This window comes from Colletes gigas, unplaced genomic scaffold (assembly GCF_013123115.1).
Source record: "Colletes gigas isolate AHSC1104 unplaced genomic scaffold, ASM1312311v1 Colletes_gigas_Sc00012, whole genome shotgun sequence".
Taxonomy (NCBI): domain Eukaryota; kingdom Metazoa; phylum Arthropoda; class Insecta; order Hymenoptera; family Colletidae; genus Colletes; species Colletes gigas.
Window position 1 is genome coordinate 4,067,353 of NW_025106641.1, and position 21,272 is coordinate 4,088,624.

General features: G+C 32.4%; 4 protein-coding genes across 6 annotated transcripts; 1 reads left to right on the forward strand and 3 right to left on the reverse strand.

The window, feature by feature from the left end:
- The first annotated feature begins 33 nt into the window (after positions 1 to 33).
- Positions 34 to 15,985, forward strand: LOC122399133 (tRNA modification GTPase GTPBP3, mitochondrial). 2 transcript variants are annotated; one of them, XM_043399561.1, is made up of 6 exons: positions 34 to 187; positions 646 to 819; positions 919 to 1,139; positions 1,239 to 1,951; positions 2,027 to 2,307; positions 15,852 to 15,985. In XM_043399561.1, the coding sequence occupies exons 1-5, from the start codon at positions 40 to 42 to the stop codon at positions 2,265 to 2,267; spliced, it is 1,497 nt and encodes a 498-aa protein (XP_043255496.1). In that variant the 5' UTR covers positions 34 to 39; the 3' UTR covers positions 2,268 to 2,307; positions 15,852 to 15,985. The 2 variants fall into 2 exon arrangements, with proteins under 2 accessions (XP_043255496.1, XP_043255495.1); XM_043399560.1 differs by lacking the exon at positions 15,852 to 15,985 and adding an exon at positions 6,792 to 6,957.
- LOC122399138 (TP53-regulated inhibitor of apoptosis 1-like) lies at positions 2,378 to 4,334 on the reverse strand. 2 transcript variants are annotated; one of them, XM_043399573.1, is made up of 3 exons: positions 4,231 to 4,334; positions 3,683 to 3,944; positions 2,378 to 2,512 (listed from the first exon to the last, which is right to left on the reverse strand). In XM_043399573.1, exons 2-3 carry the CDS (start codon positions 3,827 to 3,829, stop codon positions 2,426 to 2,428), a joined length of 234 nt encoding a protein of 77 aa, XP_043255508.1. In that variant the 5' UTR covers positions 3,830 to 3,944; positions 4,231 to 4,334; the 3' UTR covers positions 2,378 to 2,425. The 2 variants fall into 2 exon arrangements, with proteins under 2 accessions (XP_043255508.1, XP_043255509.1); XM_043399574.1 differs by having other exon boundaries at positions 4,240 to 4,310.
- On the reverse strand, positions 4,719 to 7,053 carry LOC122399136 (7-methylguanosine phosphate-specific 5'-nucleotidase). Its single transcript, XM_043399565.1, has 6 exons — positions 6,956 to 7,053; positions 6,577 to 6,675; positions 6,364 to 6,433; positions 5,904 to 6,256; positions 5,497 to 5,727; positions 4,719 to 5,324 (listed from the first exon to the last, which is right to left on the reverse strand). The coding sequence occupies exons 1-6, from the start codon at positions 7,031 to 7,033 to the stop codon at positions 5,226 to 5,228; spliced, it is 930 nt and encodes a 309-aa protein (XP_043255500.1). The 5' UTR covers positions 7,034 to 7,053; the 3' UTR covers positions 4,719 to 5,225.
- Positions 7,885 to 12,950, reverse strand: LOC122399135 (cholesterol 7-desaturase nvd). Its single transcript, XM_043399564.1, has 6 exons — positions 11,926 to 12,950; positions 10,716 to 10,900; positions 10,475 to 10,641; positions 10,110 to 10,288; positions 8,652 to 9,032; positions 7,885 to 8,138 (listed from the first exon to the last, which is right to left on the reverse strand). Exons 1-6 carry the CDS (start codon positions 12,013 to 12,015, stop codon positions 7,902 to 7,904), a joined length of 1,239 nt encoding a protein of 412 aa, XP_043255499.1. The 5' UTR covers positions 12,016 to 12,950; the 3' UTR covers positions 7,885 to 7,901.
- Positions 15,986 to 21,272: the final 5,287 nt, after the last annotated feature.

Sequence of the window (21,272 nt, forward strand, 5' to 3'; positions counted from 1 at the left end):
TCGACGAAAGTTTTTGGTATTTCACTGCTGGACATTCAGATGTTTCGAAAATTTCTGTACGGACAAAGATGGAAATTATTGACTACTTTCGCGGGAACAAGATGCAGAATTTTTCATTCAGAAATTTCACTGCAAAGGCACATTAACAGACACAAACAATGTTCTACGATTTACGCGCTTTCTTCCGGTTATTATAATTTTCATTGTACCTTTCGTATATTTCATATTCGTTGATGAATTACACGACGTGCACACTTTCTGCTTGAAAGTTCGATGTTCTTCTCCAACGAGACGTCTCGTATTCCGCCAATTTTAACTACGCATGCGTCTCTCAAGTTTAAATAAGATTATTTGCAATTCGTTACAATATAAATGGAAAGAAAAATACGTTGAAATCGAAGTAAATTATACAAGATTAATATTTGCAATTTAAAATATATTATGTACATGAAAAATGCAATATAACTTCTTTATAAGTCAACATTATGTTAGAACAATTATTTTTATTATTCGTAAAATATATAACATTAAAAATGAATTTTAAATAATATTATGTCTACTTCATTGTAGTAGCAAAGCAACTGTTATTATTGCATGTATATTAAATATCCATAATTTTGTCATTTATGATCTTTTACATAAAAGGATATGGTAAATGCGGAGTGGCAGTAATTCGGATATCCGGTCCAGAGGCATCGATAGCTTTAAAAAAAATGACGAAAACATCGAATTTAAAACCTAAAATAGCTGTTTTAAGGAACATTTGTGATCCAGAAACAACAGAAGTTCTAGACAAAGGTCTTTGCCTTTGGTTTCCAGGTATTCCAGATATAAAAGTCCTACTAATTGTTGAATAATATTAAAAATATGACGGGGGAAAAAAGTCAATGGTATTCAATAAATACTAATAAATTTCAGAACCTAATTCATTCACCGGAGAGGACACTGTAGAATTTCAAGTTCATGGAGGTCCTGCAGTAGTGGCATCAATTCTTAATGCGCTTTCAAAGTTACACTTTCAACACGCACCTGCTGGAGAATTCACCAAAAGAGCTTTCTTAAACGGGAAATTGGATTTGACAGAAGCAGAAGGTATAGGAGATTTAATAGAAGCAGAAACTGAAAAGCAACGTAAACAGGTATAAAATATTCCATTAAATTCTTGTCAAATGAATATGTTAGAATGTTTTGTTCAATTTTTAGAATTTAAACTTTTTCGAATATCATAAATTTACCAGGCCTATAATCAAGCTAACGGTTCGCTTCGACAACTCTACGACACTTGGAGAATTACCCTTTTACATTGTCTGGCAAACTTAGAAGCTTACATTGACTTCTCTGAAGAACACAGTTTAGAATCTAATATTTTAAAAGATTCCAAAACCATGTTGGAAAAATTGACTATAGAAATGCAGCAACATCTATCCGATGGAAGGAAAGGAGAAATTTTGCGTACAGGAGTGCGTGTAGTAATCCTTGGAGAACCCAATGTGGGCAAAAGTAGTCTTTTGAACTTGCTTTCCAAGAAAGATGCTGCTATTGTCACGTCCACTCCAGGTACCACAAGGGATGTTATAGAACTGACCACAAATATTTGTGGATATCCAATGATCCTTGCAGACACAGCAGGAATCAGGAATAATCCAGAAAATGAAATAGAAATGGAAGGTATCAGGAGAGCGAAAGAATGTACGAAAAGGGCGGATCTCGTAATATGTATGATAAGCGCAAAAAAGAGTTTCAAAAGTTCTTTTGAGGAATTCTTGGAACATTATAAGAACCTTTTGGAAATAAAAACGGAGAAAACTCTTGTCATAGTGAATAAAGCGGATTTGATCGAAGAAGAAGAGAGAAAGATATGGGAAATGCAAAATGTTGTTGTTATCTCCTGTAAAACACAAGATGGTTTAAAGCAACTTATATTTAGATTGACACAGTGTTTGAAGGAAATGTAATTTGCTTTGTATATAAAATCTATATATTTATTTAGAATAAAACATATTTTATTCTAATTTATTAATTACAGTTGTGGTGATCCATCTGAGGAAAATCCTGTGATAAGTCATGCAAGATACAGAAGTCATGTATTACTTGTTGTAGAATATCTTCAAACATATTTAAAAAGGACTGAAATTGAAAATTATGACATGGCCATATCCTTACAAGATATTAGAGGTGCAGCGAGGGAACTTGGAAAAATAACAGGTTCTATCAACAATGAGGAAGTTTTGGACGTTATATTTAAAAATTTCTGCATTGGAAAATAGAAATTATTTAAAAGGAGATGTAACGAAGTATAATACTAAGGTAAGTAGGAAACATCATTATAAATTACATTATAATAATTATTAGAATTTATTTAACTGTAGTAAATTTTTCTTTCATAACAAAACAAATAAGAACAAAAATTATATTAGATTCAAAGTCAACCTTCCGTCGCTTTCTCTTTGTCTGCTGTCAAATGTGATACATCAACTTCGTCTAAGTTTATATTTTGATCCTTCATTGCTTGCTGGAACACAAGATAATTATATTGTACACATTCTTTTCTTAAATTGTGCAAAAATGTTTTAACGTAAGAGTTCATTATTCCTAAAGTGAATACAAATGTATACTAACAATATACCATGAAAAAATAATTTAATAAATCATACAAATACAATAATATAGTGAAATTGTTGTCAAGTACATTCCAACACTATTGTTTGTACCTGCTGTACATACTTTGATTCTAATAGATTAACATTTCTATATTTTTGAAGGTTATTTTCATTAAATCTAACTTACCGCGACACACTTTGTATAAACTTTAAGCAACGATGAACACTCACTATCGTCATAATTTCCGCGTAAAAATTTTTCCGAGAACCAAACGTTAAAGCAATCGTCGTACTTCGCTTTCAAATCTTTGCAAGCTTCCATAATTATTGTTACGTTTATTTCTATTTAAATTAGTTTAATACTTTTTCGTTCTATCGTTCACATTTGTGAGTTCGAACATTGGTCAAATCGACATTATATTTTTTTTCATAAGAATTTGATTTGTTTTATTGTAACTTATGCAGTAAAACGAACCGTGCACCGCGCAATCTGTCCACTTCGTAGATTAGAAATTTGTTTAGACATTTTTCCGTTATTTCGATTTGCAATATTTCATTGTATATGTAGGTTGGGATACGGTAAGCGTTAAGAGTCTTCTTTTAGAATTTATTAACGACAATAACAAAATTTTATTTCTGTATTTTAGGGTTAATTAAATCCCTTTATTCCTATGTATGCACACATACTCACATACATTATATCGATTTATATACATGTTTGATATCGTTATCAGTCCACTATATAGAAAATGGAAGATGTCTCGTAAAGAATATATTTGTCGTTTACCGTTTTTGGCAGTCAGATCAGATTTCGTTAGTCTTTTCGAGATATTCGTAAACTAAAGTTAAGCGAGGGTTGCATGATATGTAGAATAGTTATTTTGAAACATTGTTTCGTTAAAATAAAGATTTATTCATGTATTTTTTTTTATTTTTTATTTTACTAATACGTAACATAAACTTTATATTTTGTAAATCGTTAGACTTATTACTACTCTCGAAGTAATCGTATTTTAAATTAGTCAGTTAGATCGAACGATTTAAATAGCGAATGATTAACGAATAAAAGAAAATTTAATTACCTTTAGACACTGGTTGTACGATTTGAAATAATTTGAACACATTGAATCGTCCAATTCTCCTTTTAGAAATTTTTCAGCAAACCAAAATTTGAAGCACCCATCATACTCTTTTTTTAATTGATTACAAGCTTCTGCAATACTATCCATTTAGTATTCGTATTTATCACTAGTTTTAATGCAAGTGAATTTTACTGGAACGATATTCCACAATTTTTAAAAGTTTATAATTTCGACAATTATTCTTTCAATCGATAAATAATACCTACAAGGAAATAATTTTAAATTTATTACTTGTAAATGATTTAAAGTTATTCATATTGATTTATACGAAATCTTAAGTCGACTCATGACTTGGCATCAAATTTTAATTGCAGTATTTAGTATCGATTAGATTCGATTAATTGAATTGTATTCTTCGGTTTTTGTCGTATCAAGCACAATGTAATCAAGATAAAATGTTATTGATTCAATAAAATTGGTTCGTGTCAAACAGAAATAAGATTTAACGTTCAGTTAATTCGAGCGACTGCAAATTAAAAGTTACTCACGATTCGGACCTTTGTTCCAAAAACTAAATTCGCACAATTTTTATTGTTGAAATACACAAGATATTTTGTGGTTAATAACGATTATGGTACGTATTATATAGTAGTTGACGGTTCTCAATTTCTTTTTCTTAAAAGCTACTAGAGCAGTGGTTCTTAACCTATGATCCGCGAATTTGGCGGGAGTCGTAGATAGATTCCTGGGGCCCCTCGAACTTACACACAGAAACTTTAAATATTTATTTCTGTTGCATTCATTATTCTTGAAAATATGAATTTTATTTTTTCGAACTTTTAAAAGAATGAGGAGATTTAGTAAGACTAAAATATAACATGAAATATATTTATTCACACAATTTAACAAGATTTCTTATCGTTAGATCAGGGGTGACGAACTGAAGACTTGCAATCCAATTGTAGCCCCCTCTTCTACGTTTTTGTTTCGTTCAATCACAAAAGAACTGCTCTTGCTATGTCTACTTTACAAAGTTAAGACGAAAGCTTGCTGGGCACTCAACTACAGTGTAAGTTCGTTAAGAATGAAATGCATTTCGAAGGAGAGAAACAAGAAAGAAACGATCGTACAGAATCGTGCCTTCTCTACGTTACAATTCACGCTCCGGTCCCAATCCGTGCATTTCTAACGAACTTTTATTGTAGTGCGAAACCTGATAGGGTGGGGGAATTGATTGGCTGATTGGTGGGACTCTTGTGGCTCACGGCGAAGAAAATGGTCGTTACCCCTAACTCGTAGCAATTTTTACCGAAGAATATATTTATTAAGTATATCTAGTATAGTTATAAAAGTGCGTGTTTTAAGCAAGAAAAATCAATTGCCAGAAGCAACAAATATTTTGTTTAATTACCCAAATGTGTTAGGTAAAGTATTATTGGTTTCATTCCGTGTCATTGATAATATAACCTTAAAACTTGAAGTAAGTTGAAAAGAAATAGTTTACAAATGAAATAGAAAAATAGAAAATATATTTTATTATTTGTTATAATATTCGAAGAATATCGATTGGAATTTGCATTGTTTGATCATCGACTAAGACAATGTCATATTCTTCCATATACGAACGCAAACTAGTTTCAGCCTGAAATAAAATTACAAGAGTTTTATGAAAATGTGTTTTCATAGTGCAGGTTTTCTTCTAGCGTAATTTCAATAATATAGCCCGTTCGATTTATTTTTGATCTCTTTCATTTCGTTTATATTAACCTTCTTAGACTCGAGACGTACGTACTCAATATATGCACAACACTTACATTGTCATAAAGAAAACCAATTTTTAGTACTGCGTTTATCTCTCCCATGCCATCTACCATTGATGCATCCCCTATAGTATCACCCATTAAAAGAACATTTTTTCTTCCTTCAAGAACATTAAGATGCTCCTGCTCTATGGCATATTCATTTTTGTTGAAAACGTGAATTAATTTTTCATTTTTAAAGCCTGCTAATTTTCCATCCTTATACTCGAGGAAATTTGAGATCACCTTATAATTCATGTAATAATTGTTACTAATAATACTGCCATTACTATTAATTTTATTATTATCACTATTGATTAAGTATAAATATTTAGAAAACTAAATTGCATTTCAGCTACTGAGGCACTAGAGGCAAAATAAACTTTATGCAGTTCCCGTATGAAAATTCTAAAAAATATTACCTTTACATTATCAAATAGAACTCCACGTTCCCTTAAAATAGCTTCAACAATATCTCCCAAGCCAGCACTAAAAACTAATATTGGTATCCCAGCAGAATATAATTTTTTAAAAAGTTCTTCAGTATGATCCCTTAAATTCATTCCATAAGTTTTGGCTACTTCTAATATTTCATCAGGATTAAAAGGTATTCCTTTTAATATTTCTTCTGCAGCAATTATCCAATTTGTCATTGCTTCTGCTTTTGTTTCAAGCGGTAAATGAGGATCAATTTCAATTGGCCTGTACATGTCATAGAGACGATGCGACTCTTCCGTATAAGTCAGCGAAAGTTGCTTACACTTGCCGAACATCCCTGGTTTTAAAATTAACCAATTTCTGATGCTCATTTATTTGTTTATAGTAATAGTTAGTCTATATACAACTTATAATAAAAAATAGTTACTTTGAATATTTGCTTACCAAAACTGCTGAGAACCTTTTTACCATTAACATGTTGCTTTGTTAATGTCAAATCAAAGTCGGTAACGATCTGAAAGTAGCAGGTTATTATAAATTAACATTGATTCAAATTTTTAAACATTTCAAATATAATATGTACTTTCAATAATTATGGTTTACATAAATGCTTTTATTATTGTAATATAGATATAGAACGAATAATAACAAATGTACCTGCAAAGACTTACATCCGTCCCTCAAAATTGTGTTCAATATCCTCAGAAGACGTTTTTTGTCCTTAATATAGACATGTTTTGATTTCAAAATTGGAAACTGCATCAGGAAACAAGATTTTAAAAAGTGTTATCGATTAGAGAAATTATTTCTATTATGATTAAAATGTATTTTACAAAATCGTAAGATTAATTATTTGTTGTTTTTAATTATAGAAGTTTCGTCTGTCTATTCAAAAAAATTGTTATTAGAAAGATTCAAGGAAAGAGTGTTTAAAGGTTATGTTGCGATGTATTGACCGCTAAAATATTGGGATAGTGTACATGAAATGCGATTGGCCAAGGAGAGAAGCCACAACAAATTTAAGATGTCTACTTACGTCCTCGAAGCTTAATTCGTGAGTCATGATTTTACTTTGCAAGACGAAAGAAGACTTCTGCCATAGTAACGCCACCATAAATGGCAGTTTGCGTGTATTATCAGTGACGGTCGTTAATCCCCACTCTAGAGAAATAATAGGGACGGCAACGAGAGGTAAACTATTTTCTTTCTTTGTCGCTATCGGACCAATAATGTTTAAAACATAAAAGCAAAACACTCGAGCTGTCAAAGTCGAGCTCACTCGAGAAACTAATCGCTTTTATAGATTAGGAAATGTACAGGGTGTTCGGCCACCCCTTGATTTAATTTTAATGGGGCATTCTAATTTGTTGATTGAGACTTCGTTAAAAAGTTATAGAAACATTTTCGGTAAAGAATTTTTTTTCTCGAAAGTACGTAGGATTTCGGGGGTATATGTATTGACCAAAAATGATTGTAATTGACCCCTGCAACCAAAAATAATTTTTTTAGAACTATTTGAAATTTTTTAATTTCGCCGAAAAATTTGTCCACCTATTCGAGTGTTTTATTACGAATTAATTAATTAATGAAGGAACGTAACAAACTCGCAATAAATTAAAATTATTATTTTATTAAGTTTGTTTAGGGGAGAGGATGTATAAGTAAAGGGTACAATAATCAAGCGGCACAAAGATATACGGTTTTTTGTGGTACAACATTTAATAATACTTAACAGAAATAATATGGTCGATTGTATAGTATTCGAGTATTCGATTAAACATAGCGCACATTACGGCCAGAAAAGGTATTTATTAACACTATGCAAATGGAACTGGTATTCCTGTATTTTATTACATTAGGTAATATTTATACTTTTTAATCATTAATACTATCATTGTTATAATTATTATTAATATTATAAAATCTTGTGGTAATGTCTTCAAAGGTCGGATGACCTTTCATTGTAATAGAGAAAATATATGCTACCATTGTAACGATCTCATAGCTGAATGATAACTGGGACTATGCTGTGAATAAAATTGGGAGTACCACCTGCGGTAGTTAAGAATACTTTTATCTTCTTTCACGAGGAGCGGCTGTTTTTCGAATTTCTTTCGGTTCCAAATGGCTACATCTCTTTCAAACATTAAACACTCTCCTAAGAATATTATACAGGCGTATGGAGCAAGCAGCGGTGCGGCATAAATTAAATGAGTCACCTAGTAACAACAATAATAACAACAATAATATTAATAATTATAGTAATGATAATTATAAAGTTTATTAAGTCACGATGATTTAGTCAATTCTGTTTTTAGATTCTTATCGAATAATTCACTGGACGAAGATCTTTAAGTAAAAAAAAAACAACAAATCTTATTGTAAGTTTCCTTTATTAAAATTTATAGTATATTGCGTTCCATTGGAATTTATACGTTTTTGATTTAAAATGAGAATAACATAATATGTGTACCGTTAATGACTCGATGTAACAACTTCCTCGGTTAATTCGCTGTTTTATTAAAGATTTATATGGAAACCATGAAACAGGATGTCTCCTATTTCAGGAATAAAAATTAATTATATTTAAATCGTCTACTTTACTGTTTGAATCTCGTGAAAGGACTGCGTGAACTTACGTCGATATAGTTCGTTAAATTAACGCGAACGAAGAATGTTACGAAATAGTGTAAGAAAAACATAGCTTGAAAAGTTTAAATAAAATATGGAACCTTCTGCAAAAGGGGTTCCATCGGTGTCACTGTTTGAAAAATACACATGCGCCCAAAATAGGTGTCCATCGTCAATTCAACGTAGCCTGGACCGATTTGTTGAACATACACATCCAAGTTCCAAAGTTTGTACTTCTCGAACAAAATTAATGTGTGCCTAAGAGTCGTGTACGCTCTGTGGTTCAAGTTTTCGCTGTTTTCTTTCTTTGGTTCGTCCCCGTCCGATCTATTGCTTTCTGTAAACACATTGTGCGGTCTCCAACCAACGTTCGTCCAAGAATGACGACCAACGCATGAAAATGTATGTATGATGTTCGAGAATATCATCGGTCCGTGCACCGCGCTCAGGTGCGCCGTATCGGCGCCATTTTCTGCGACCTCCTAAAACAAGCAATAAATTCTTAATTTACCGTTTCACATTAATGTGTTAAATTAATTATTATCACACACGAACAATATAATATCGGGTTAAAAAAATACCTATAAATTGTTAAGAATATTGTTTCTTTGCTTACGTTATTGTATTATTCGTGTGTAATATTCATATCTCCTTATTAGTTCGAACAATTTTTCTGTCGAAGGTTTTAATTAATTTTGGGTGCGTGTGTGGGTTTTAATTTACTATATATCTAAAATTATTTTTACTGGTTTAAATAGTTGAGAGAAGAAGCTTGAATTTTTCACGCATTTTTGTCGGGTATATCGACGGATTTCTTACCTGTTCCAACCAGATGTATCGATCATTGTTCTTAGGATTCATCATGGAGGCTGCAATCAAGGAGTCCAAAATCCATTTCTTATTTCAAATATCCATCTGCCTTACTTAACAGATATCTAAAAACAGGAAAAAGAAAAAGAGAAAGACTAAGAGATCTTTGTCGATCGAGAAGTTAATGGCAAATTGGTTTCCTTGATTTTAGTTTCCATGATAAATGTAAGGAATTTTCTTTTTTTTATTCGTTAATCTTAGTTTCTAAACATTTTATTCGATAACCGGACAGTTTTCGTTCAATGGTTCCACTATGAAGAATGACAAATACATAATTTTGCGAAATATCCTGTATTTGTACTTACATGTGCTGTTAATGCAAAGCTATTCGTAATTGTTTACAATGTTTTTAAGGATTTCCAAACCTTCTGCAGGTCATATTCACCTTTTTGCGCCATGAATTAATCCCTTTGTACATATTCAAAAGGGTGAATTTGATCTGCAAGAGGGTCAATTCAAACCAGCTATGTAAAACAATTTTACTTATCGTTAGCGATACGTATCAAATAATTATCGATAAAATATACAACGAGGTTGTAGCGTGACGAGTCAGTAACGATACATATTCGAAGAGCGTATTTCTGAAATTCTTAAAGATAAGATTTGTTTATCGTTCACGATGTCCGTTTAATTATACGATCAGAGTAAAAAAAAAAGAAACAAATTATTTGTAATCTCATTAAACTGACCTGTATGTGGCAGTTGATAAGAAATTCGTTTCGACCTTGATAACGCCATGCTCGGTTTGATACATGACTGACTGTCTGCGGCTCCCAACTTGGTTCCAATCCTTCCGCATGGTGCCAAACAAAAATAATCTCGTTGGCTTCGCAACTTTTCCATTTTTTTGTTCGCGCAATGTGCGGCACTAAAATGAAAATACCAAACAATGCGTTATGCAAGGGCATCCAATGCAATTGGGGAAAATCTGTATCTCTAAAATGGTCAGAGATACAAAAAAATGTTATTTTTAGCAGGCGTCGGTAAGGCATTGGTACCTTAATAATTTTTTTAAAAGTAAAAAGTAATTAAAATTAACGCTAATCTATATTACCTTTGTCAGAGTATGGAATGTGATCGCACTGCCCATCGGAGCCACGAAACTGCCAACCATGGAAGGGACATTCTAAACAATCCCCCTTGACACGTCCACCCTCTGCCATGTTAGCGCCAAGATGAGGACAGTAAGCGTCTAAAATCCTTACCGTCCCTTTATCTGTTCTTTAAACGAATATTGCTGTTAATTATTCCATTGCAATCTTATCAGGTAAATGTCGTTAGAACGTTGTTAGTACCTGAAAACAGCAAAATTTTGCCCAAGAGCCGCCACGTGTTTCACTTGGCGCTTCTCCAATTGGGAACTTTCTAAAAGGGCGAACCATCCATTTGGATAAACGGGAGGAAGTTTACCCAATTTGCGTTTCTTCGATTCTAAATGATTCGCTAAAATCTTCCTGTTGTCGCCCTCCAATCTTAAATCCTAAAAAAAGAAGAAAGAAATGCTAGGGGAACCAACGATAAAAAAAAGTAACATTATCAAATTTAGTATGCATTTTGGACTTTTGTCGAAATTTAATAACGTCTTTTCTAAATTTAAACGATCTTTCGATGGTTAATTATTGGTATCGATCGACTCGAATAGTATCTATGCTTCTGAAATTCGACATTTTGTTATTTTAAGAATGCCACGAGTCGCTGATACAAAGAAAAAGGACTCCTCTAGTTTTACGATGTCACGCGCGAAAGAAATTTGCTTCCTCGTCTGTAAACATAATGTCATCGCGTCGATTTCTACCGGATAAAAATGAAACAGAACCGCAGATTTAATAGCAATGTTATCTCGCGATGCAATTGCTTCTGTTACAAATTGTTTCGCTATCTATACTCTTACCGATTTCTCGCGATACATTTTTGCCACGTTATTAATAACGAAAATCATTGATGCAAAGATCGACCGTTTGGCCGAGCAAGAGAATGAGATATATTCGGTAACAGTTGACGTAGCATTGTAACATACGTAACTTTAACGCAGACTTGGCTCGCTTTCAATTGAAATTTAATGTTAATTCTATGGTAATCTAACGCGATCATCGCGTTCTATCAGTTTTTTTTTATACGTTCATTCAAACCTACATAAGAAAACACTCGTGCATGTCTCGATAAGTTTTTAAAAATAGTTGTTTCGAATCGTTGCGTAAAAATTGTTGTCGAAACTGTTACGAAGAATTTACGTTCGGGATAAATATTACAAAAGTCGAATCGTACCGTTTTCGTATAAATTCTACGACTGTTATTTTTTATTCAGTTCCGAGTTATTCATAAATTAAAATTAAACGAATTAACCGAAAGTTCGGTTCTTTCTAAGAGCTATTCGGGCTAAAAGTTCTTGGTAACTGTTTTAAGAGGCTAAACCTATATTATAGCAGTTTTCAAGCCCCGGGTTCGAATACTTTCGTGAGCCACTGTAAGTAGGTAAGCCGGGCAAAGGTATCAAAGAAGACTCACCTTGATCCAGTTGATCTTGTACAAATAGGGAGCAAGGAGAATACCAAAAAGCAGAAGAAAAGCACCACCGAGGCTCCACCATCCGGCCATCGCTGTCTTCTTCACCCTCTGCCCCCGAACGAAGAAGAGCAAGTGCACTCGAAAAACTTGTCCCTCCGGAACACCTTCGGAGCCACCTCTCTTACTCCTTGCTCTCACTCTCCTTCTATCCGTCGTATTTCCTTCTTTCCTTTTTCCACCACTCTCTGCCTATTCTATTTTTCTTTCCTTCCTTCCCTCTTCCACTGCTCTACTTCGTTCTCCCTTCTACCTTCACTTCCGTCTTCCTTCACGCTCCCTTTTTCTTCCTGCTTTATTCCTCTGCCCTCTTTTACATTCTCCCTTCACCCCCTTCTTCCTTCCGTCTTATTTTCCTTCTTCAGTCTTCCCTTCCTTCCTCCACTAAACCCATCTCCTTCTACGCCCTTCTTCTCTTTGCTCTTCTTGTTCCCTCCCCCTTCTTCTTTTAATATTTCTTCTTACCCGGTAGAATGTACTTGCTTCCCGAAACTTCGTTTTCAACGGTCCTTCACTTTTTTCCCCCAAAAAATTTCACTCTCGATTACTTTTCCTTTCTTCGTACACCTGCGCCAAATACCCGTCGATGAATATATCCTTTCAGTTTTTCGTTCGAACGATCCTTTTTCGAAAATTTCGCTTTCTTCCTCTCGACTTTCGTTCTTCAGTTTTTACTACACGATCTTCCTTGTTAACAGCTTGGCGTATACCGAGAACGATTTTAATGAATCCACCTTTCTCCTTGCCGGAGAAATTATGGAACCAGTGAGGACCACGTCAGGACGAAGGAAGAGTTGGAAAAAGAAGAGGCGGAGAAACGCACAGAAGGGCCTTCCAGACTGATTCCGAACCCTCGATCGTTTTTCGAACGACTGAGCCACTTCATTCCTTAGACAGAGCCTTTTATACCTTCTTGAGGTAGACCACCTTCCACTGCGTGCTCTATTACAGAGGATCCATCTTCTTTCAGTCAAAGTCACATTTATTCTACTCCACCTCCGAATTTCCTTCGTTTAATCAGCTCTGATTAAATTACCATTACCAAAAGTAATATACTCATACTCAACAAAATTTAGATTCTTTCAGGAAACGTATCCAACAAAATTTGTTATCATAACAGTCATAACACCGTTTCGAGAACGAAAATCGATGTTACAATAGTTTCTAATCCCTGTACCATTGCGATTATAAATTTTCCACGATTATGGTCGTCGGTTCAAAAGGCCATCCGTTTAGCGGGTTCTAATTTAATTTAATTTATTATTCGTAAGTGAAATTTGGTCGATTTTGGGCGTCGTTCGAAGAACCGTGTCGCGTGGCGGGGAGACACTATGTTACTGCGAAGCCATTCAAACCTTTAAGAATATTTGTCAGTTTGAAATCGTATACCTGGCCTTTCCAACGAGCGTCGTTCGTCACATTTTTCCACTCTGAATTGTGTACGGTCAGACAACCAATTTCCAAGTCCTTGTTGCATATCTTTCGTTCCATCGCGAATCGTTCTGCTTCTGCTTGTCCTCCTTGCCTTTCCTTTCCCAAGTTTCGTTTTATCGATTCCAGGTAACGGTTCCCGACTGTTTCTATCTCCTTCCCCGAGTTTTTCCACATATATTTTCCACTGGACGCCCGATCCCCTTTAAATATACGCATCGAGCGCGTTCAGTTTCATTTCCGTTTTTCAGTAATTTCGACGCGGAGTTTCGAAGGTTTCGCGTTCGGTTTCGAAAAAATCTCTTCCCCGTCGCGGTGAATACATTTAGAAACGTATTTGAATTTTAAGCGCGGTGTACGACGGGATTTGAGTAAATGCAAAACTCGAAATTCTTCGAGAGTTTAAGGTCGACGGGAATTTATTTCGACCATAGAGCGCCTCGATGATTTTTATCTACGGTGGCACGAATCAAAGGGCGAGTATTTTTGTTGTCGGAGAACTTTTTTTCGTCCGGAGGGTACAAGGTTCTGAAGCTTCTTCTAAAATTGTGAGTCGAATTTTATTTGAAATTTCTGTGAATATTGCTGAAAAGCGAGTCGCAGATTCTGGGTAGTTTAAATACAAACAATGTTTACAATAACCAGTCGACGCTAGACTAACAATTTCCGGTGAATAAATTCGAAAAAAAAGCATACGAAAACATACAATTTTTAGTGACGATAGATACAATTTAGAAAGAAATTAATTAACACGCAAGTAAAACTAAACAGTAAGCGAGTAAAGTAATTACAGACTATACGGTTGAATTCACACGCGGATCTACAATATTAATGTATTACATTATCGATTTATCGAACGAATCGCTTCTTTAAACTATTACTTTACCGAATACACGCGTGAACGACGAAACAGATTGATCAACGATACGCTGAACGAATCAATTTATCGTCTTCGATCGTTCGTTCTGTGATCAACAATAGTGTAAGTTCAATAAATAAACGACGAAGCGATCCGTGAACCTTAAAATTAATATTAATTTAGTAATTTGTAAACGAATACATAAAAGAATCAATCGGATTATCGATTCATTCATACATCGTACTTCAGAATATGTTCGTATACTGTTTCATTCATTCGTACAGTTATGATTTTAACGAACGATCGATTAACAAACTCAAGGCACTGCGGTGAAACCCGTCTAAAAAAAAAAAAAGGAAACAGACAACAATACTTTTCAGTCAAGCATTAACGTAATTCGTAACAAATCAACTCAACATTTAAAAAAACGTTTTCATTAAAGTAACAAAAATAATGGAAAACATTTTCTTTAACCACTTATAAACAGAAACAAAACGTTCGTAAAAAATTTGTTCGTTTCCCGTGTATATATTTTACGCGAAAAGCATGCACGAATTCATTTTTCACACACAACGTGTAACGTTTAAACTTTTTTTTATGCGTGAAAATCGAATACTTTCAACGTAAAATATGTTTTCCTTTTTTTTCGCTTTCCTTTTTTTTTTATTTCGAACATAAAACAAAGATGTAACTTGAAACAAAACGTAACTGCGGTTTTTTTTTTTAGTTTGTCGGATTTAATATTAACTTTAACGAGAACAAGGGAGAGCGCGCTCGAAAAAACTTAACAAACATGTAACATTTTTTAACAAAGAACCCGTTAAATTTTTTGTAACGCTGTCTAATAATTCTAATCAACAAAACGAAGAATAAACTTAACGAACCAAAGCAACGAGGAAAAACGAAAACAAGCGTTATAAAAAAGTATCACTATTTTTTTTTTGTCACTGGTCCGAAAATGTTAATTGAAACAGTAATTAATTATTACTCTGTTTTGCAAATTATTCATGGTTTTCTTTCTTTCAAAAATTGTTCTAAATCTTCTAAACGTTATTATGCAACGTTTCAAATGAAATTAGTTATAAATCTTTTGTTCCAAATAACATTTACAAGACCAATCGAATCAAACAGTTTCATCAGTTCCATTTCCTTCTGTTTCTAACAATTTTTATTAATTTTCTTTTTAATTTTTTGTAATAGATCTCCCTCCTTCATCGGTTATTTTTCTTCGATCTTAAGATTTCGTTCAATCGCTGGTCCAGCAGGAATATTTAAAAATATCTGTCTTGTGGTTTTTTGTATGTTGAAACATTCTGCCATCGTTTTGAATGTAATATTTTCATTTTCATCGTGACAGTATTATTTTATTAAGTTTCTTCAGTTCTCATAGGTCCAGTGATGTTCTCAATTTGAAAGCTTGGGGTTTGATTTCAAATTTGGTTTCTATGAATGTTGAAAAATGTCTGCCAATTTTCTTCATCTTCTTCCTAATCCTTCTCTTTAGATTTTTCTAAGCTTGACGAAATCAGTCCGTTATCTTGCATGAAATTCAGTAATTGGACGCTTGGATATTTTGCAGCTTCGGTCCACCATCCTGATGCTCGTTGGAGATGTTTTCATCTTCGACTTATCCACGAGACCTGGAAGGTTGTGAGTGTTAGCAAAAAGAACGTGCCAAATCTAATATAAACAAAATTTGTTTCGTAATATTTAATGGAAAAAGAAACGGAAACAACAGAAAAATAAACAAAAACTGATGGTACAAATATTAATAAAAAATAAACACAAATACGGTTTTTTTGTTTCTAATTATTTTCGTCCAGTTTTGACTCTTTAGATAGTTCTCTTTTTTCATTTGTATTCGTGTTTTTTCTACCAACGCAATGTTGTGTTACAATTTCATAATCAGAATTTCAGAATAATGTCCGAGGGTAAATAGGAGTTTGTGTTGAATCAATTATGCAATAAATTTGAAGGATGATCGAGTTAGATTTTCATTTATTCCCAAAGTTTCCATTTAGAATTAAATTTGAATCGATATATCATTTTATGTCAATCTAAATCGAACGGAGTGTGCACTTTTTGTTGTATCGAAAATATAATGGATATTTTTTGCGTGTTTTTCAATTCAATTCGTAGTACTCTTAATCAAGCGTATATAAAATATTTTTTAATATTCCTTTTCATAATGTGATAGGCTTTATTTCCTATTTTCTTTTACAAATCAAGATGGCAGTTTATTTGGAATGTGCATTATTACAAACGTGATCACCGTATAAGGATAACATGTTAATTTATGTAAATCTTTTATTGTAGTGTTAATCAGAATAATTAATTTAATTGAAATCCATGTGCCATACTTTTTTGATATACTGGACTGCAAAAAATATATTTCCTTTCTTTGAAGCGTGACCAGGATTTATCTTTCAATGTTCTGTTTGTTTAAAATTTCTAATGATAAATTACCAATTTTATATTGTAAAAATATTAATTTTCCAACGAAAAATTATAATTTCTCTCTTGCCAATACACGAAAAATTCCCACAATTTCAGTTAGTTTATGATTTTTTGGGGCGGTATTACTCATGAAAAACTTTCCCAATCGAAGTTATCAAAATGATTAATTTTAATTCAAACTTATAGTCACTCCTTCGCGATTTAGAATATTAATACTTCTGAGTTTGTTTGTGTGAACTAAATGTCTGTCCTGAGTGTAATTTCTAATTTTCAAAACCTGAATATTAAACAGTTTTCTTTAGAATCTTTGTCTTTGTTTATGGTGAATATATAATCGTTTAGAAATAGTGTTTTAGATTAAGCAGCTTCTTAAAATTGATTTAAATTGATTTACGTCACTGTTTATGGGTACATTTTAATTACCTCAATTGATAGAACAGTCGAATTTTTAAAAGAATATTTTCATCTTAAGGATTTGGAAATGCTGAAACACTGTTTAGGAATAGAAATAAGGAAACATGTAGGCTCTATAATCGCTATTTTTTAGATTTCATGAAGATTTTGAAACGGCCAGAAAATACTGTTCCAAATATTGATATTATGTTAAAAAACCATCGATTTTTTTTCTGCGTTCCAAACTTGCTAATGTCAATAAGAACGTAATTTGTTTACTAATCGATCTTTGCAATCTATATTTCTTTATTTATCCTGTATGTCCACTTTGATATTTGTTTTGTTGCATTTATATAAACTATTAAATTTGTAATTACGAAACAATTGACTTTCCATTTATTGTGATGATTTGTTTAATCATGTTTCACTTTCAGCGTTTGTCCATGAAAGCAGATATTATAGATATTCTATTGATACGCGATTAAATGTGCAATAAACACGAAAAAACGTTTGTCAAATAGTAGATCGAGCTTAGTTATTTTTTTCCCATGTTAATTTTCTCGTACCTTGTATGCAAATTAATTGAGTGCCTTTAAGTTTAATAGTTTGTAACTTCCTCTGTAACTGAAAGACCGATATTCGTGCAAGAGAGTTTGTATTGCGCGTCTGGAGGGATGTGAAAGGTGTTAATTATAAGTTGTCGAATCCTGATCAGACTGTTAATAGCAGAGTATTATCAACAACAACTTGTCCGTTTAAACGATGCATTTAAGCAAAAAGGGTCTTATACTGGCGATGGAACGAGACAAGTAACATTTTAACTTTACTGTGTGAATTCATTTGGGAACTTTTTCCTCGTACTACATAATTTTGCAAATCAAATTTACCTTGTGGCTGTCTAAAAAGTAAAGCGGGATAAAAGTATCTAATGGTTTATGTTTCTAATATGGCCACTCGTAGTATCTCGCGAAGCAAGGACTAAAATTTATCGTTCGTGAACTGAATTAATCGTTAAACGTGTGTAGGAAGACATACTGTGATTGTCAAGTGATCAACAATTAATTTCAATGAATCTTATAATGCACAAATTTATTAGATCACTATAATTTTCTACGAATGCATGAGTACCTTCTAGAAGTATATTATTAATCTTTCTTAACGAAACCAGAGTTTTTCTTTTTTTAGTGTGCATGTTCCTAACATGGTCCACCTCTAGTGGTTTGAATGTTATTTGATATGTACAGAAGCACGTAACATTATGTAAATGAAGTTTGAAATTCACGAGGAAAGGCATCGAATTAATTTACACACTTAATATTATTTTGGATGTGCAGCGAATCTGAATTAGGTGGAGGAAGGTTTAGGATGCATAAATAGTAAGGGAGAGGATCGTTTGAAATTAGAATAGAAGCTAAATCTGCCAAGAGGGTCAAAATTACTTTTTTTATCAATTTTTTGTTACCCTTTTCTGTCTTTTTCTTTTCTGTGCAATTCGTATGTGTAGGAATTAATGGGTCATTTTTACCCCTCGCAAAATGTAGGTAAATTTTGTTTCTTATTTATAAAAAATTATTTATAAAACGTGTGACAGTCGTATGTATCGATATAGTTTTGTTTTCTATGCTTTGCGTCGAAGAAAGTATTTGGAATTTAGTTGTTTGGACAAAAAGAAGTTAACGATCGCAAACGGATATATTTGTATTGATTTTGGAAGTATGGAGGTAATTGATTGAAAATAGTCAAGTGTGTTATAAACCAGATGCAGTTATTGCAATTTATGAACAATTATTTTCAATTATAGCCGGACGCACTAGATTTACCAGAACTGATTTATGGAGAATGTTTCAGAATCTCTGTTACAACGTTTTACACGATAACTTTGGACAAGGCAGCCTGTCTGCTTAACTAATCGTGAAAAAGTAACGTAAGTCAAGTAGATAACCCTAATTTCCATTAATAGGTTGCGTGTATCATTTATGTATATTGTAACTGACCGCAGAAACGTAACACACTATGGCCAGAATTTTGTAATATTGCTGGATTTTCATAAAAATGCAAAAAATATCCAATTCGTTTTAACTCCGACGCTTGACCTAAATATATAACCCGATTATGTCTCGAATGCCATAAATCAATGCAACATTTCGTTATATCTATTGCGGACGCTCGAATAAATGTCTGTTTCTTTTCTCATCGATATTGTTCAGTTATTGTATTTGTTGCTGGTTATTATTATAATAGATGCGCGATTTGGGAGTTTGGATCACTAGCAAATTCATTGAGCAACTGACGATATCGATATTTTTGAAAATTTACAAGAAGCACAATTGATTTTCATTTTGATGTCTTTGATTTTATGATTAATTAAACGATTTAAATAACTGAAATGTAAAAAGCGCCGGTTTGTTGTATTATCGCTATAATTTTAGGATTCCATAGTGAAATGTTGAAATTTTGAATGGTTTTTTTTTTAAATTCGTATCCAAGGAGTAGTAATTCAAAAGGTAATCTGAATTTTGTAACAAAGAATTATTTTTTCCATGACAGATTTTGAACCAAAAGGCTTACTTTGCTAGGTACAGATAAATATTGTACTTGTAATTTTGTAATTCGAAGAGAGTTTGAATTTGAAATTTTACAGTTCGATCGAAACTTAAATTTTAGATTTAATAGCGTTAACAAACTATAAATATCGAATTTTTTAAATTTAATTATAAGTTTAAATTTGGAATTTAGCAATTTTAATGAAATTTTGTATTTCAAAGTTTTGATATAACATGAATTTGGAATTTCAAAGCTTGAATTGGGAAATTGTAATGTTTTTCGAACACGGAAAATGTTTAAAGAAAATTTTCGATTGGATCTTGGTGCCTGGATAGAGTAGGGCCGAGCGAAATTACTTTTTTATTATCTAAACGTAAAAACAAATAAAATCGCCATCGATTGACTTCTTTCGCGGAAATAAAAAAACGAATAACAGTAAAGTGAAAGGAAAATAAATAAAAGTAGAGATATTCAAGCAAAATAAAGAAATGATTCGAAATATATGTAACTAAAAAAATTCATAAAAAAGATTACAGAGTAAAATGCGAATTGTAACAATTTAAAATGCCAGATTTGGTGTTTTTTTAGTGAGAGTTTTCCCTTTTCTGCAATCTAGTGTCCATGATAACAAATAGAAATTAAATTGTATGGTGCAGCGTTTTGAAAAAATTTAACAAATTTAAAATTTTTGCGTAAAAATTTTCGTAAAGTATTCCTGTTCATATTCGTATGAATTTTACAACATAAAGTTTAAATAACGGTTTATCTTTCCATTTTTTTCTCTATTACCTTTACCTAACATTTTATTTAACAACAGGATTCATTCTTTTTAATACGATGTGCCATTATTGTGATACATAATCTAAAGTACTGTTCGGAAATGTTAAACGAGGCTTGTATTGATTATTCTAAAAACGATGGTTTAAAATTGTTTTGGTAACGAAGATTCGTTTAGGATGCTGAGCAGAGATAAACATTTTTAAAATCGGTAATTGCTGTATTTGTTTGTTTCTTTAAAATTATAGAAGGATATTACTTTGATTGTACAGTGTGATTTTGAATATAAATCTTTAACCATTTCTAATCCATATTTCCAATAGAGACACACTTTCATAACTGCATTGCAAGGCAAGCTGAATTTTCGAATTTTGAAAATTAATTTTATCCCAAACGTTAGTCTATTGTTAATAATTGAGTTTAGCCTGAAGTACATAGTAATTGCATCTTCTGTTTGAACTGTATATTCGATAAAATTATATTTTCTATGAAATAGCGAAGTCGAAATAAAAATTCATAATTTTAAATCGTATCCAGAAGTTTCATTTGATTTGTTGTGAATTTATACTGTATTATACTTTATAGAATCGATATATTGCGTACAATTACGTGTTTATTTCTTTATAAGTATAGAATGCATACGATGAATATAGTATTTCAAAGAATTTCATAAAGCAACAATCTTGAAGTACCCGTTTAGTTTCTAAACGAACAGAAAACATTCTAATTTATTTCGATTATCAATAATATTATTAAAAATAATTTTATTTGAAAATTTGGCTCGGCAAGACTGATGGATAAGCAAAACAATTACGATTTTCCAGATTAC